Source organism: Lygodium microphyllum, chromosome 24, assembly GCF_053477565.2.
Source record: "Lygodium microphyllum isolate KBCC chromosome 24, Lygodium_microphyllum_v1.1.10, whole genome shotgun sequence".
Classification (NCBI taxonomy): Eukaryota; Viridiplantae; Streptophyta; class Polypodiopsida; order Schizaeales; family Lygodiaceae; genus Lygodium; species Lygodium microphyllum.
The window spans coordinates 83202973-83221052 of NC_141158.1; the positions used below are offsets into that span (position 1 = coordinate 83202973).

At 41.0% G+C, this 18080-nt stretch overlaps 1 protein-coding gene across 5 annotated transcripts; it reads left to right on the forward strand.

Moving 5' to 3' along the window:
- The first annotated feature begins 4939 nt into the window (after positions 1–4939).
- LOC148015302 (ATP-dependent zinc metalloprotease FTSH 7, chloroplastic-like) lies at positions 4940–17847 on the forward strand. 5 transcript variants are annotated; one of them, XM_087666098.1, is made up of 15 exons: positions 4944–6023; positions 6379–6447; positions 6558–6689; positions 6863–6928; positions 7035–7220; positions 7444–7530; positions 7653–7766; positions 8007–8131; positions 15296–15404; positions 15478–15603; positions 15894–16217; positions 16366–16489; positions 16653–16790; positions 16953–17188; positions 17348–17847. In XM_087666098.1, exons 1-13 carry the CDS (start codon positions 5106–5108, stop codon positions 16763–16765), a joined length of 2493 nt encoding a protein of 830 aa, XP_087522224.1. In that variant the 5' UTR covers positions 4944–5105; the 3' UTR covers positions 16766–16790; positions 16953–17188; positions 17348–17847. The 5 variants fall into 5 exon arrangements, with proteins under 5 accessions (XP_087522228.1, XP_087522224.1, XP_087522226.1 ...); XM_087666100.1 differs by having other exon boundaries at positions 17090–17188; XM_087666101.1 differs by having other exon boundaries at positions 17094–17188.
- Positions 17848–18080: the final 233 nt, after the last annotated feature.

An 18080-nucleotide genomic window follows, 5' to 3' on the forward strand; every position in this document is an offset into this window, starting at 1 on the left:
ATCTTAAACCTCCTAATTTTGGTTATCAAGGATGCTACTCTCCAAGAAAGGGCTAAGGCATTTTAAACGAAAATGCATTGATTATTGAAATTATTGTGATTAAGCTTTGTCCCAATCTTTGCACCCTAAGGGTGAGGCACCATTGAGTTGATCGATCATAGGATTTGGACTCTTGATCCCGCATTTCTTATGTTGTCATGCTAATGACAAAGTTGTCGCTTGTTAGTAAGGCCCACAACTTTAATAAGACTCCTCATTTTTACATGCTTGCTTAGTTATATTTTAGAGCTTTCAAAAACAAACAAAAAAGGAAACATGTGACAAGAAAAAGCTTATAAAAAGGCTCACCAATTCCCTACAATATTCAAATAATAATTAACGAGCATTTTTTAGATTTAGTAACTATGTTCAGAATTATCAGCTCATTAGCTAGTAGAACAAAAGTGCAATTGAAAAGGAAACCTTTGAAATAGAAATAACAACATCGACAACATTTTTATATTAAAAAAATGGTTACACTCGGGTCTAATAAGGGACCAAGGCGGATGGAAGTCTTGTGGTATAGTTCTGAATGAAAAATATTAAGGCCCATTAAGACCTTTTATTGGCATTAAAGCATGATGTGCCATGTCAAGGAGAGGTGGCCACATGTCAGCTTCTCCCCATACAAGTGATTAATGCCAAACATCATGAAGAGGTTGGCAGAATGTAAGAGAATTCCCAAGAGGTATGGAGGAATGGAGAATCCATGGAACATGACTACCTCACAACAACAAAAAATGATGGCATTTACATGTACGAGATCGAGAAGGAGGTTGGTGCGGTGAGTTCAAGGCAAATTCAACATGCATGAATTATGAAAAGAGTAAGAGATAGATCCAAGATCCACAACATGTCTTTCATGCACCAATTGCCTTCTCACTCAAACAAAGATATGCAAATTTTAGCATTGTAGGAATCTTCTTTTTCTTGATAGGAAGAATATTGTCAAAGGATGGCTTTTGAAGGTGATTCCTATTGACATATTTTGTGAGAGGTTCTCTATAGCAATTCATCATGCAGGGCTTCTTCTTTGTGTTTGTAGGTTCAAAGTAGGAGCACAATTGAATTTCAGGGTTTGCAATTGGGTATCAAGGTAACTCTATTTATGTTTTGCCTTGGTCTCCTTGCTTCTACCCTTCTAATATAATAGTGTATGGGTGCCTGTTTTGGATCTCCTTCACAAGGTTTCTAGATTAGATGAATGGAGAAGTTGGAGCTCTCGTTGAGTCACTACGTAAGGTGTTGTATGTCCATGCCCCTCTCATGCCATGCTTAAGATAGAGAAGAAAGAATGTGTCATGTGGGACAGGTGCAAGGAAACACCTGAGTTTTTGGAAATCTTCAATCTGCATAGTCTTGAGATCACAATCGAGGTCAAATTTTCCTTCTTCCCCAATGCATATTATCATTGCCATGAGGCATGACACTTTGCCAAAGATTTCTTGCAATAGCAACAAAGCCAACCAAAAGAAGTGTAAGTGTCCTTTAACATTGCAAAAAGAGATACTCAATAAAAAGAAAGATGGGTAAGATGCCTAAAAGAGAGAATATACTTGCAACCATCCCATGATAATGAAGGAGCCAAGAAGAAGGAAGTTAAAGACAAAGCCTAACATCCAAGCAATCCAAACTTTGAAGGAGAGGAGGGCAAAGAGAATTTACCTCCAACAAACAAGAAGGGATATGGTGAAGCTCAAGGTAAGAAGAAAATGTTGCTTAAAAATTTTGCAAGGCTTCCTCTCATTGAAAAGGAATTTGTATGCCATGCTTTGATGGTGAAGATGAAGAGAGGCTCAATGATGATAATGGTTTCTTTGATGAACAGCTCAACCAAGTTGACTCTTATCGCATGGAATGTAAGGGACATTTGCTTTGAGACCAAGAAGGATACTTGCAAATCTATGCCTAGGAGAAAGAAGCTAGACATCATGGCTCTATAGGAAATCAATTTCCTAGCAGGTGACTAGGCAATTAATGAAATCCTAGGGTAGATGTGCAAGTGACTAGGCAAGTGATGAAATCCTAGGGTACATGTCCATGATTACTACATGTAGAATGGGAAAAGGTGGCACGTTCATGCTAGTTAAAGAGAGATGGAAGCCTATATGTAGAAAAAGGGATGGAGAAAGTTGTTCCTATTTTGCACCATTTGAATTGAGTAAGAATACATATAGCTAGTTGCAATCTATTCCCCTAATGTTTTAGGTAGCAAACCCTAAAATGGAAAGACCTTGAACATACAACATTGGCCAAGCCCACACTAGTATTTGAAAATTTCAATATGACCAAAAGTGAAGGGGATACATCCCAACCTTCTAGTACAATATTCACAAAATAAAAATGGCTCGGGATCCTCTCTATTCTATTCAAAATCTAGTTGACATGTGCCATATCTTTGTTAACATGGATCAGCAATCCTCTACATGGCACAATAATAAAAGGATGGAGCTTGGAGAGCTACTAGGCTAGACCATGCATTTGCCAACTAGGGCTCTTGCTGGATCACTTCTAAGTCCAATATCAAATTGTTGGCCAAAGTCTATGAATCGAACCGCATACCCTTCAAGGTGCCTTTCCAAGTGGTATGAGGTGTGCTAATGGGTTGGAATGACTTGGTTCAGTGTTGTCACCAAAAACCATGGGCAATTCAAGCTTAACGCCCCTTTCCTTGAGGATAATAGTTGCCTAAACTAGGTGCAACGATGCTAGCAAGAAGAGGGAAACAAACATAAGGATCCATTTAAGAGAGTTGAAGAGTGCATCAAGGCAATGATCTTGTACTCCAAGCAATATGGTAGAAGTAGAGCTAAAGCTTGTAGGAGGCACATGGAGGCTACTACTTGTTGTTGTGCTACTCTACTTCGTGCTATTGCTTTCTAGTGTAATGATTTGTTTCTTGTTTGGCTCATACAAGATGTCAAACATTACATTAAAGCTCAAGAAAGATACTAAATTCATGGTCTTAAGTTACAATTGAGGGCTAAGTTCGAAAGAGAAGGAGAGTCAAATCATGCAAGCTTCTTTTAGGCACTCCAAGTGAAAAGGAAGAAGGGAATAATTGGTTCTATTTAAGATAATGAAGGAGGAATGTATTAGGATGATTTCTCCATATCTGGGGCTTTTGTCAAATACCTCTCAACCATAGTTATACAACTCGCTTTGACCCTTGAAGGCTATGAGGGAGCACCAAATAGATACCTACTTTGTGCATGGGGAAGGTCTACCTTGACCTAGCTAGCATGATTGCAAGACCCTTCCCCATAGATAAATTGAATTGTGTTGTTAAGAAGGTGAAGCTTGGAAAGTCACCTAGGCTGGATGGATTGCCCATTGAGTACTTCCACCACATTTGGGAGGCCTTCAAGTAAGACATATGTGATTTTGCTAATCTAACACACACTAATAACTAACAATTTTTATTTAATTAAAAATATAAAAAACACTGAGAGTTGTAATCTGATATTTTACCCGGATTGACAAGGTCTATAGCCACCCTTCATGGAAGTTACAATGTGAGTGAGAGTTATTAGCCATATTAATCACTAGTGTTAATGCGTATAGTATGGATGGTCCCAAAATATTAGGTTTTTGAACAAAACTAGTATATTTTAGATATTACTTATTGTAAATATCCTAAAGAGGTATAAAGATTCTAGAACAAGATGTCATGTAAAAAAGCAAGTGGTTTTTCTCAGCTTCTTTTGGAGATTTAATACAAAAAAAGAAGGATTGGCAAAATCGCGTGCGTTGGGATTGTAGTTTATACGTAGTAAACATCACTTTGAACAGGGAGAAGAAAAATGAGTGATTTAGAAGATTTCTAACCAAGTGTCTTGTGGGTTTTACCCCCTTTTAGAGCCAATGGAACTATCAGAATTGTGATTTGAGCATCAGATTGCTGATTTTTCCAAGATCCCCTCCACAAAGAGCTCTTTTTCTTAGCCACAAGCCTTCTACTCTTGTTTAGCTATAAATATGAGGCATGGGGAGCAGTTAGAAAAGCACAAGGAGACCTCGACAGGCTGTTTGGAAGCATTGCAATAGGGTGGCCATGGACAAGAATATTGGGATTAAAATAGAGGCTCTTTTTGGCAATATAGTTAGAGAAGCTCTTGAGCTTTTAAGAAGACTTAGGTAAAAAGAACACATTTTCAAAGTGAACTGTAAGCTCTTGAAGAGCGCTAAGGTGTGATATGTTAAAGGGTTAGAGTCTTTTTGACCTATGATGTGACACCTGATGCATTGTAAATATTCTTGATAGTAATATCAATTATTTTTTGCGTAAGAAAAACAGTGTGTTAATTGAAATTCTCTCCATTTTTGAAATAATGTCCTTACAACAATGAAACCTGTAGCATATGTAAGGGACCAAGGGGGGGTTTTGAGCAGGCCAAAAGAAGACCCACTATTCAGTTGGTTACACATCAAACACTGGATGCCCACTTTGTAAATGTTAACCAATCAAAGTACTTTATTTAGGCGTTTGTAGTTCTCTATACAAAGGAGAGAACACTCGTAAACAAGTGAACTTTGCAATAAAAAGATAGTTAACATACTATTTTTTACTTTTTCAATTCAAAATATCTTAACTATTAGTTAAGGAGAGGTGGGGGGCAGGTGCCACGTGGCAACCCCCCACCTCCCCCACAAGAAAAAAAAGAGAACGCGGGGGCGGGTGCCACGCGTCCAGCACCCGCCCCCACCTGCAAAAATCGCACCCGCCCCGACGTGAAGCACCGGGCTGAGTCTAGGCGGGGAGCGCCTAGTATCTTTTTGATGTGTAAAAGTTTTTTGCCGTAAATATAGTTTGGGCAAGGGGTTGTGGGCATGTCATTTGGTGTGTGAGAGCAGCCTTTAGATATCAAAGAAATCATGGTATCAGAAGAATATCTTCAAAATTTCAAAGAGGCGAGGAAACGACAATGTATTACGTGAAGATAGTCCTGCTCATCATCATCGTCATCAGTCGGAGAGAGAGTCTGCTTCTGGGACCCTGTACACACACATGCGCACAACAGATAGAGAGGTGAAATAATGCAGTTGCCCTGCCATGCGAAGAAGCTATGGCTATGGCGATGCCTCTGGCTTCCCCCTTCCTCTGTCATCCTCCTCTCTCCTCTCCCCTCCCTCGCACTGCCAGGCCCCGGCCACCTAGCTTCCTTACGGTGCACTGCAACCTCCTCCCGGGCCACCCCAACTTCTCCGAGCTTTGGACCCAATTCGTGAGCCTCCTCCATCGCAGGCCCCGTGGTACCCCCTCAGCTAATAAGAGCTTCAAGGCCTCGATCGCAAACCGCCCCGGAATCTCGAGCCCCGATGATGGCGCTTACCTTGGCTCCTCTGCAGAGGATGATCACGATAGCCATAGCCTTGAAGCAGAGGTCTCCCACCACCCCCGTAGCAGCAGTCACATCTGTAGCCCAGCCCATCATCATCAACATCAGCACTCCAGGACAGGGCACAAACATCGGAGCAGGTCTTCCAGGCACTCTCGGTCGCACCGCCATGAGATCTATGCCCTGCTCCTGCAGCTTGGCATCGCTGTCCTTTTCATGCGAGCCACTGGCCTGCTTGTTCCACCCGCCCGCATCCACCAGCGGGCCACACATGCGGCCGAATGCACGTGCACATTGTCACGTACAAATGTCACCTTCAGTGAATTCATGTCTAGGGTTCAGCAAGGTCACGTCCAAAGTGTTCAGATTGATGGTGCATGCTTCACGTATACCCTCCGTTCTGACGCGCCAATGGCAGCTGCAGCTGCAGTAGACATGACAGAAGAGTACGGTCGAGTTTTCTTGGATCACGAATGGGATCCATTTATGCTTGCACATGGTGAGCCGAGCATGGTTTCCAGGAAAGTGCTTTACACAACAATCAAGCCAGTTGATATGAGCCCACCGTATGAGGACATGCTGAGAAAAGGGGTCGAGGTTCATGCTCCAGATAAGAGGCTAACCAACTATATCAATGAAATTGGGGTAGGTATCAGTAACATATCAATCTGCTCCTGCAAAGCTCTCTGTATTGTTTCCTTGATAAAGTTTTGATCTTTTGGTTCATGCTATGAAATCATGCAGCACGTGTTGAGTTACATTTTTCCCAGATGCGATGATTGGTGAACAAGGCTTCTCATCCTCAGCAGGCTAAATTTTTTTGATAAAATCTGTACTAGCCATTTGCTTAATTCAGAGGACTAGTCCACTTTTTTCCCCGACCACTAGGTGTCCATCATGAGACTATGGGATTGTGTTTAGGCTTGTCAGGTTCACAAAAATTCATAAAGTCAAGCTCCTGGAACTCTGTACTTATGTCTGCACCTCCTTATACTTGCAGTTACCGTTTTTATACTTTGGAGTTCTAGCCATTTTATCCGATGAAAGATTCCAGCCTTCAAGCCTTCAGGTAAAGCAACTTAATTTTATACCATTTTGTTTCCTTACCACTCTACTATGGATCATAATCTGTTCAGTGGACACTGCTTTTACAAGCTAACAATGGCCCATGTGCTACAGAGATCAACAGGATGGAGGCACATTCTTAAAAAATGTTCTAAACGAGGCAGGCAAAAGAATAAAAATCAGAAAACCACTTTTGCAGATGTTGCAGGTGTTGATGAAGCAAAGGAGGAGCTCGAAGAAGTTGTGGTAGGTTATATTGTGATGACATTGATATGTCTCACTTGATAATAAGACTTTCAGATTTTGAGGTTTCAAACACGGACAGGCTTCTCCCTGAGTCTCCAGCTATTTATGTAAGACAACCATTATATATATAGAGTTGTTTCTCGTTTATTCATTAGGTAAGGTGTGTTCACCAGGATTTCTTGAGGGATCCTGGACGCTACATCAGGCTTGGAGCACATCTTCCTAGAGGAGTCTTGCTGGTAACTGCTCTTATTTCCATCATACTTCCATCTCGTCCAGTTTTTTGATGCTCAACCTGATGGTTTGCTTCTTTGGTAATGTTTGGTAGAATGCTTTTCAACACAGGTGGGACCTCCTGGAACAGGAAAGACTTTGATAGCAAAAGCTGTTGCTGGAGAGGCAGAAGTTCCCTTCTTCAGCTGTTCTGGTAGTGAATTTGTTGAGCTTTATGTTGGGATGGGGGCTGTGCGTGTGAGAGAACTTTTTGCCAAAGCGAGAAAAGAGGCTCCATGTATCATTTTCATAGATGAGGTTGGTGTTGTTTCTGTCAGAATATTGATTCTCTATCTGCAAGAAACTTTTCATTCTAGGGTGCTTATTCTCTATGCACAAGAAACTTTTTATTCCAGGTTATTGATTCTCTATGCACAAGAAACTTTTTATTCTAGGTTATTCTTTGCTTGTGCACCTAAGAAACCTAGGTGCCTACATGGTTGCTGATAAAGAATTGATTATGGTGATTTAATGGTAACAGATAGACTCTGTTGCTAAAATCCGAGATGGACGTCTATCAAGTTTTGGGAATGATGAACGCGAACAGACACTAATCCAGCTGCTTACAGTTAGTCTCTTTCCAATAATTGGTTTACTTTAGCTGCTCACTTTCGTTTCTTACACAAAGCAAGAGCAACTCAATGCTCTACTTAGACCGAGTTTGGGTCTTGATTGCCTGGTTATGTGCAGGAGTTGGATGGATTTGAGAGGTCATCAATGGTCATTGTGTTAGCAGCTACGAATAGAGCAGATATTTTGGACCCTGCCTTGAGGCGTCCCGGTCGTTTTGACCGAATTGTCATGGTAAATGATGACTGGCCAATGCGATTTAAGTTCTGGCAGTACTGATTAAACTGGAAAGCTGAAGACAAAGCAAAGTGGTCCCTTTCAACGTTGTGCATATGGCAGAAAAGAAATTTCTTGGTGGTTGGATTGTTCAATGCATCATGTAGCACAGACATTGTTAAGAAATTTCTTGTTTTGAAGATAAATTTCTATTTGGCTTATTGATAAAAATTGTTTGTTGTTGCATAATATTATAAGGTGGAACCTCCGGATAAAAAGGGAAGGGAGCAGATCCTTGCAGTGCACATTCAGAAGAGGCGAGTGCCACTTGCTCAAAATGTTGATCTCGGCATGGTGGTGGCCTCTACCTCTGGTTTTACTGGGTACTTCCACAACATCTTTATTTCAAGTTCTAGATATCTAGATGGGCTTTGTGTGTGTGTGCATATGGGTGCACATGTTGGAGAAATCTGCATTTAAAAGATTGTCGTCTCTCTTTTATCCATACTTAGAATTCAGCAATTGGCTCAGTAGTATAAACTTGGGCTTACAATCATGAAGTCATATCACTTGGCTGGACACCCTATGTTCACAAAGTGTGTAAATGGAAATCTTGGCTCTTAGCCACTTGAATACTGGCTTAGTCTCACTCTCTCAACTTAAATTTGAAGGGTAGATGCCCCTCTCGTGGGCATTTCTTTTATCTGAGAAAGAGAGGTTTTAAGGTCTTTTGGAGCCACGGTACTGTCAGATCGGTCAACTTCTGTATATACAAATTTCTGTAACAGATTTCGGCTCCTAGCGAGTTTCTACAGTCATGGAAATTGAATTTCAAGGTGACAGCATATTTTCAGATTTCAAGCTGTTGGGCCTTCTAAATCTTTGAACCCTTATGTGAGAAAGCTGAGGACAGGATTTGAACTAGCAGTTTAATCATTTGACAAAGTTTGGAACCTCATAGCTTCTCCTCCTTGTTGTTTAAGCTTCATATGTTGAAGTCCGTTTGCAAGAAGACAATGCAACAACCGTCTTTTCCTGAGGTTTGTCTAGCACAAAGAACTGTAGAGGAAACCCTTGATTTCTAGTCTCGATGGGGCTTAACAGTATGGTTTGTATTTATTTCATGGTAAAATCATGATTGAACCTATGCTGCAAGCATGTGTCAAAGATCTAGTGGATGAGCATGAGAATGTGCATTTACTCTTATGTGAAAAGGGTTTTATTTTGCACAACATGCAAATCTTGATGTTGTCTAGTAGCTGCTTAGTTTGGTAAGTATGGGGAGCTAGTCATTTTGCATAGGATATTCTTTGGGGATGCTGCCGATGGGTTCATGACATTTTGCTTGCTTTGGATGACTCTTAAATCATTGCAAATGCATTTTTTATCCATGTTTTTTTATTGGCACAATTGTTGGGCAAAGTATCATAGGCATCAGAAACAGGTTTTCTTACTCCCAACAGAGATATCAGAGTACATATGCTATGGGATATGGCAAATGAGATGTGGATGTGGATGTAGCTTATTGTTATCACATACAAGTCCGAATGCTTGTTTAAGTGCAAACAACCAAGTCATTTACCAAGCAATATACAATGGCTACCAAACTAGTGAAAAAAGACACCAAGGGGTTGTAAGAACAAGTTGGAAAAGCAAGAATGACAGCTCAGCATCTCCTTCTTCAAAAGCCTGTAAATGGATTACTGGTGGACAGTACAGTGAAAGGCAAGGTGGTGTAAAGGTGTAATGGTCTCTCTTTCTAATCCTTCTGACCAATTAACTTAAAAATCGATCAACCCAGGGAACATAAATTCAGGTCCAGCATTAATCTAATGGAAATAGCAGACGTATAGGAAGTGGTTTTGATGCTGAAGATTAAAGTTGCCAATATTATTTTACATTTGACGAGTGCTTGTGGTAATTATTGCCAATCCCCTTGCCATTATAAATTTTCGATAAGAAGATTGTTAGCTGTCTTTTCTCTTGAGTAAAGTAAGCTTTTGTACTAGCTTTTACATTGACAAGGCTTTTACATACTTAATGGTTGATTTTCTTGGAGTTTCCCAATGTATCATTCCCAAACAAACTGCATGTGTGTGTGGGTTGCAGAAATTTGGTTATGGTAATTGGTGGAAAAGGAATCTTTTCACCATCTAGCAGAGTAGATTGCCTTTTAAACAAGGTGTTATTGTGGAGATTGTTGGTGGATGGGTGCTTGATCTTTGTGGGGGACATCTATTGACAGCTTCTTGACAAAGATGACGTGCAAATCGTTTGTCAGGCCTGGGTATAGGGGCAAAAGACTAATCGAACCATCTAGTAGCTGGTTCCCTCCGAAGTTTCCCTCAGAATAGTTGGAGCTCCTTGCAGTTTTATCAGGTAAAGCGAATGATTAGAGGCATCGGGGGTGAAAACGCCCTCAACCTATTCTCAAACTTTAAATAGGTAAGCGGCCGGGGTTGTAGAAATTTGGTTATGGTTATTGGTGGAAAAGGAATATTTTCACCATCTAGTAGAGTAGATTGCCTTTTAAACAAGGTGTTATTGTGGAGATTGTTGGTGGATGGGTGCTCGATCTTTGTGGGGGACATCTATTGACAGCTTCTTGACAAAGATGTTCCTAGTGTCAAGATCATTTATCATGTGTGATGATCTTATCTAGTTGCAAAGTCTTTTCCAGACATATGATCAAGTTTCTTGAAAATCCAATCGGCGATTTCTCAGTGGAATTTTTTGGTTTTAGGATTTCTTTCTCCTCCCATCTCCAGATTTTTTTTGTGTGGGTAGTTTTTGGGATTTGTGAACTATGTATGATTTTGTGCTAGCTGATTTCCCCTCACTGATATTCTTTAGACATTCACTTATATGTCTCTTCGATATCCTTTGATCTTGAAGGTCTCACCTGATATATCTATTGGGTGCATTTGTGCACGAAACAAGCATTCCTCAAAAAGACACATGGGCATGCGCATGCGTGCATGCATGAGCATGCTTGACAGATATATGTGCTTAGCATGCATTAGAGAACCGTATGGAGAAAGTAATGCAGCCTTATCAGCTTATCTCATAGTGACATGGAATGGCCATTTTCTAGCTTCCCGTCGACCTATCTTCAAAAGTGTCCCAATCCTGTCCCCTTGATAGAGCCCCCTCTATAGGTGTTAGGGAACGGCAATTCTACTCCCCATCCCTGTTTCCGTTCCTGTTCCCAAAACCCATCCCATGTCACTGTGGCTTATCTCTCCATTTAATGAAGTGGATAGACTTGAGGATTCAAAAAATTTGGGGAATATTAGCAGTCGATAATACTGCCAAAACACATCAATTCAGTTTTCCTTTGTCCATAGTGCAATTTGACATCCTTAGCTTGCAATATGATGATTTTGTTTAGCACATGTGCTCTCCTGTACAAGGTGAGATATTGCTAGGGACCCAATTCTCTTTCCTTCAAAGGAAACATAGGAATTGAGAGTATGCCTTTGCTTCATGTGTTAGGTTATGAGATATCATCTTTTAAAGGTAGGGGCAAAAGATGTAGTGGGTGAGTATACTGTTGACTATTTTATCTCTCTCCAGAAATGGACTTTTTTGTACATATTGTTTGAATGCAGTGGTTCCTCCCCATGGCTGGATTCTTTCTATTGTTCCTAATGAAAAATGCAGCTTTTCCTGCCCACACTGAGCCATAAACTGCCTCGTGGCAGTTCAGCCTTGAATTGCCTCGTATATCAGTTTTGCAGACTGTTTGCTGAAAACACAGCCTATTGCTGTTGCCAACATGTTGTTGAACACAGATGCACCAGCTCAACAATCAGCTGAAACACTTGTTTCTTGTGTGAAACATTGTGAAACACTCCATGCCTTCACAAACAGTGAACTCCTTTAGATGTTGACTTTCATACCGTGAAAGAAAATTTCAAACAGCAAAGTACACACACACACACACACACACAAGTGAGGGAAAACAACACTCAATAGTTGAGATAATAATGAGCACACAATGATGACATAGATACCAACTTTGTGGTTGTTAATGGCAATAAAAGAACGTCTAGTGCTTCCTTGGTATTCTTCTCCCATCTCTTTGCTTCTTCGCAATAGGTGATTACACATACAAGATGGGAATCTCCATTGATGATTGTAGACATGAGGAGTAAATCGATGAGATGTCGGAAACCTAGATTGGTATGCATGAAGGTTGCTAGGCAACAGTCTAACAAATTGGCATGTGTGAGGTGGTGTGCCTTAAAATGTTCTATGGTCTCTAGGGCACGGCCATTATCTTTTAAGAAGGATTGGTAGAGACACAAAGGTTCCTAAATGTTATAGGACACTTAGGCATTGCTCAATATAACACGTTTCCGGTTTGGGGACTCCCTATGCCTTGATGTACAAGAGCCATGTTGGGACTAGAAGTTCAACGATTCTTAAGGATCCTATTTATTAGACTACATATGTCGGTTGTAACATGTTGATCAACATGAGTGCTAGGTTACAACTTACAATGAAGTTAAATAGGATTTGGAACCTCAAACACACACAATAGTGGAAGATTACATTGATCAATGCTTGGCTTGTAGGATACATTTCTTCCAAGACAAGGGGTAGGGGGATTTCTACTTGGGGATTAGTTGAGAATAAAGGCGCCCAATCTCACTGGCTCCATTTATTTTATATGACTTGCAGTATGGATGCTTTACACTTAATTTTTTGTCTAGGGGTCCATAAGGGGTGGTCCTATTAATCTATAGTTTGGCATCCCATTACCTAGAAGTGTTTTAAGCCTAGTGATTGGACATTTGAAGGAGTTCCTAGAGGTGCTTTGAAAGAGTATTCGTAGATCTCCTCCATTTCATCCATTGGTAGGTTTTCTAGCACATTTAGCCAGCAAGGGATGCTTTCGTTTTTGATTTTGTATCAAGTAGTTCCTCATGTGTGGCATGGGCCCAGAGATTAGTTTAGCAACTTTCGTTTTTGGGAGGAGCTGGTGTAATTAACAAAGAAAAGTTGCGCCTTGAATTCAAGTGCCAAGTGCGAAGATATGCTAGGGTTTGCACAAACAAACCATAGAATGTACAAAAGCACCTAAAATACAAGAACTTAGACAATAACGCAATAAAGGCAAAAACACAAAAACACAAACACAATTTTAGAAGAAAGAGAACTTTGAAGTGAATGAATCAATGTTGTGAATGAGGAAATAATGTACAAGATGCTCAAGGGCCATAGTTACCTGGAACGGGGAATGGAAACAAGAATGGAACCCCCTAGAACGAGGGGAATGTCCAAGGTCAAGGAACGGGAACGTGGGGAATGGCACATGTCTTAAGTGCCCCAAATATGCCTTGCATGTCCCAAATTGCCCCAAATTATCCCAATAGCTCCCTAGTTCTACAAATCGCCCAAATTGCCTTAAATGTCCCAATATTGCCCCAAATTGCTCTCAACGGCCCAAAAACGCCACAGATTCCCAAATGCCTCAAATGTCCCTCTAATTTCCCCAATATTCCTCAATGCTCCAAATTGATCCAAATGTTCCAAAATTGACTCGATCACCTCCATAGCTCCAAATTGCCCTGAATTGCCCCAAATGGCTCAATTATCCCAATTTCCCTTGAAATTAGACAATATAAATGGATGAGTACCTTGGAATCGAGGATAGGCTGAGTGATTTGCAAGAGTTGATAATGCATCAAATTTGAACTTGCATGGACTCATGATTGGCTTGTGGCTTGTCTTGACACTTTGAATCTTCAACTTGAGAGAGAGAAAGAAAGAAAGAAACAAAGTCATATTAACGTCTTCTAAAGACCAAAACTGGCCTATGAGACAAACTGTGATACAACTGATGAGGTCCAGCTATCCAAAAATAAAAGTGCTGAATGAAAAGCTAAAAACTGGAAACTGAAAATACGGTGCTGAGTGTGATAAGTGTCGTGTATGTGTATGTGCGTATGTAGTTCTGGTACTCCAGATAATGGCTACAAAAGGGGAACAAATGTCGACTGTGATAGGGGAACAACTGTCGGCTGTGATAAAGTGGTGCGATGTGTATATGTAACAGATGCAGGGAGATATACTATCCTGGGATGTAGTAGCAGTCGTCGAAGTCGCTAATAGCAGGTGATCCCTCTTGGATGCAGGATGTGGTACATCGGCGGTGGAGAAAGAGCAAACTGGAGATCTGAGATCCAATGTGTCGAGTGTCGTCGGATCTCAGTTTGCTGTCGATGTAGATCAAGAATCCTCCGGATCTCCTGTCTGTGTGGCTGTGGGGTCCGAAACTCACAGATCCTCGTGCGGCGTCGGGTACGCTGGTCCTCAGCTTGCTGTAGTGTGAGCCCAGAGGTCTGGCTGGAGGCTAGTACAGTAGCTCTCACTCTGTCTGTCTGAAAGAACTGTGTAATAGTCGTCTGGGTGGAGAGAGAGAGAGAGAGAGAGAGAGAGAGAGAGAGAGAGAGAGAGAGAGAGAGATTAGTGTGTGCACATTAGGCAATGGAGATGGGTAAAGTTTAAACATGTGGTAGGAGTGTGACACAAGCAAAAAGAAAAAACTAGAAAAAACGTCAATTTTTGGTCAGCAAGCATGGAACGGCTATTCCAAACAGGGAATGGCCTTGGGAACAACAAGGAACGTCCCTTGGCCATTTCACCTCCTCGGAGGGTTTGGAATGCGTCAGGGCATTCCTATAGGCCGGAGCGGCCGTTCCCTGTTTCTAAGTCAAGGGCAAAGTGGCCCAACAGCTGATGGCTCTCGTGGGAGTGGATTGAGGGAGTTGTCAGAGTGCGATGCCCACTGGAGATTGACCCCAATGTCTATAACTAGTAGTGGGAGTTGAAAGGATGCTGAGAATGGAAGGGCAGCAGGCTGGAAACCAAAACTCAGCAGTTTGGAGGGTTGGAACTGGTTAACACAGCAGTGCACCACCTAGAAGATGATGTCAGCTGATCACCAACAGCAAAGGAAGATTGGGCAATTGCTATAGAAGGTGTGGTTGATGCAGGGCAAACGAGTGTGGTTGATGTAGGGCAAACCAGGCTGAAAACACAAGCTGGACTGATGCTGATGATGATGGCAGCAGCTGGCGTGATCAGGGAATATATCCAATATATCCAATATATTCCATCTGCATGCAAAGTGCATGTGTGATGCGTCAACTATACGAGGGTGAGGCCTGTAGTTGATGGAGGCTGGACAGCTGATGTAGGCAGACTGAAGTCTAAAAATTGGGTGCTAACAATAGTGGAGAGGGTGTGGACTGATATGACTTGCAGAACAAGGATGGAAATGGGATGGGCTGAAAGGTGGGCAGCTTGTCTATTTATAGATGTAGAAGGATCCTCTCAAATTAGAGTTTTGCTTGTTTAACACAGAAACTCTCTAGGCACACATTCCTTTTTAATGAGAGTTTGGTAACATTTGAGTTTTTGGGCTGTTTAAAAAGAGCTAATAAGTTTGCATTTTGAGAGAGAGAGAGAGAGAGAGAGAGAGAGAGAGAGAGAGAGAGAGAGAGAGATTAAAACTTTGATGACTGAATGCTTTTTAGGGCGGATCTTGCCAATCTAGTAAATGAAGCTGCTTTCCAGGCAGCTCGTGCAGAAAAAGAGGTTGTTGGCTCAGATGACTTCACATATGCTATCGAGCGAATTATAGGAGTAAGTACGAGGAAATCAAAAAGTTAGAATCAGATAAAGATTTGGAGTGTTACAAGCTACTCATTTGTTTCAGGGAATTGAGAAAAAGCGGTCAGTACTACACGCAAGTGAAAAGGGAGTTGTCGCTCGACATGAAGTTGGTCACGCAGTTGTAGGAACTGCCATAGCCAATCTTCTTCCTGGATGTAGTCGAGTGCAGGTGCATCTTTTGTTTGCCAGGTTAACTTTTCAAATAATTGCCTATGTGGCCATGCTTATAATGTCATATGCAATAGCTGTGGTGATCTAGTATTCTTTTCTGTGTGGCTTTTGGCATTGAAAACTCTTAACCCTTGATAGTGATCCAGTACAACTACACTCCCTCAAAGTGGGTTTTTGAAGCCCAAACAAGAAAAGAATGAAAAAACTTGACAGTAATTGACAGTAATTTGTGTGTTCATGTGGGTCTTTGTGTTTGTATTCCAGTAATGGTGTTGAACATCATTGCAGAAACTCAGTATCTTACGGAGAACCGGGGGAGCTCTTGGTTTCACCTACAGCCTACCAGCAAGTGGAGATCGATATCTTGTGTTTGTTGATGAGCTTAGAGGACGTTTAGTAGCACTTCTGGGTGGAAGGGCGGCAGAAGAGATAGTATATCATGGCCGTGTATCAACAGGGGCGATTGACGATATCAGACAGGCTACAGATATGGCTTACAAAGCAATTGCTGAGTATGGTTTGAACTCTTTCATAGGTCCTGTTTCCTTAGCCACCTTATCAGGTGGTGGGCTGGATACTTCTGGTGCAGCTTCTTCTTGGGCAAAAGATCAAGTACTCATAAATTTCTGTTATTCTCCTTTGCAGATTCTCTACCAACTTTGCTGTATAGCTATGTTATGGGTTTTCATACTGCTATTTCTAGCATGTTTGTAATGTTTGCATTTTTTGTACTAAGTGATCTTTCCGTTTCTGGAAATAGGGCCATATGACAGATCTTGTTCAACAGGAAGTCCAATGGTTATTACAGTCTGCATTATCAATGGCCTTGATTGTAATCCGCTCTAATCCCTCCATTATTGAAGGTCTTGGGGCTCAGCTTGAAGGTATTATGGTCTTAATGCTGAATCCAACACAGAAAGTAGTTGACAAATATGACTACACGTGTAATGCGGTGGATGGATGTTTATGTGCCATGCATTTCTGTAGTCACCTTTTTTTAAATGTCATACATACACATCAAAGCAAAATCTTTGGAAATTGTTGCAGCTAATGATAAAGTAGAGGGCGAGATTTTACAACAGTGGTTGAATCAAGTTGTTACTCCAGTTGAACTTACTGCTTTTGTTCAAGGAAAGCACATTTTTCCAATGAGTGCCTAAATCATTGCACGGGAGTTTCTAGAAGGTATATTCTCATGGCTACATAAAATTCCCAGTTTCTTCTTAGTCAGTGATATGCATGTGGTTAGCATTGGTCACTCTGCATGCTTCGTGTTGAATGGAGGTTTTGGCTTGAAATCAGGGAACTGCACTGATGATTTTCTTGGGTGTTCACTGTTGTCTACAGGAATTCATCTGATGTTCCTTAACTGCCCACTGGTGTAAACTAGAATTGACAACCTGTAATTTGATTAGCTTGTTTATGTAACTGATACAGACTCACTTTACAGCTCTCACTATTTGTAGCACCTTTGAACTTTTAAGACAGGCGCAAGATGATAGATGCCCACGTGCCTGAGAGGAATTTCCTTGTTCAATAATGGAACTATCCTGATCACACCTTAATGCAAATGCAGATATGAGGTCTATTGCTAACCTTGTGGCTGTGTTAACTAATTACTAGTGTCAGCTGCCTCTACATTCCTGATTCTTTGGATCATCCCTGCCAACAGTAATCAGGTGTATTACCATTGACTTCCTTGTACTAGAGACTAGCTCTCTAACAGTTGCTTTGTTTTGTAGGTTTGGAAACAATCATTCCATTATCAAGGGCTTTAAGCACAAGGAGGTGCAAGCTTTGTAAGAATGATACCTATAAAGAGATGAATTGATACATGGCATTCATCTGAGAGTGCGTTTTTTTCCCATCTACCACATCTGTTATATCATGGTATGAAAACTCCAGAAGTTTATGACCAAATCAACCCCTAACACCGCGTGTGATATAATCTATGACTGAATGCTTGAGCTGATATTCAGGACAAGCTTCTGATTGTGGGCTTTGTCACGAAACCAATCTAATGGAAACTGCCACCACACAAAACAGATATCTAAGGCAATAATTGAACTCCAAAGATTTACATGTTTGTCATTGTATGGAGCAAACTCCAAACAGCTGGTAAGCTTAGTTGCTGCCATAGCCATTACAATTTTCACCAAGATGGATCCTTCTACGACCAATAATCTTGTAATTGAGCTAGAGAAACGGCTAAAAGCCAGAAAAGTTGCTAAATTGGATTTTACTAATTTGACCAAAACTTTCTCATCTATTGTATAAAAGTGACAAGATCGAAAAATTCTAGGCCACTAAATGTGGCCTAAAAATTAGGGATCGTGTGCAATACATTTGATAATTGACAATTAAGATAAAGTCATATGTGGTGATAACACATCTAATTTAAAGCATTCCTAGTAATAAAGAAATTTTCTCTGATACATAAGATATCCATAAAGATGAGTTATATGCCTAATATGC

Excerpts from the sequence above, each read along its gene's own strand:
- LOC148015302 (XM_087666097.1), top strand. The coding sequence starts at position 5,106 with ATGGCTATGGCGATGCCTCTGGCTTCCCCCTTCCTCTGTCATCCTCCT. Across the intron at positions 6,690-6,862 it reads AGGAGCTCGAAGAAGTTGTG|GATTTCTTGAGGGATCCTGG; the intron begins GTAGGTTATATT and ends TGTGTTCACCAG. Across the intron at positions 16,490-16,652 it reads TCTTGGGGCTCAGCTTGAAG|CTAATGATAAAGTAGAGGGC; the intron begins GTATTATGGTCT and ends AAATTGTTGCAG.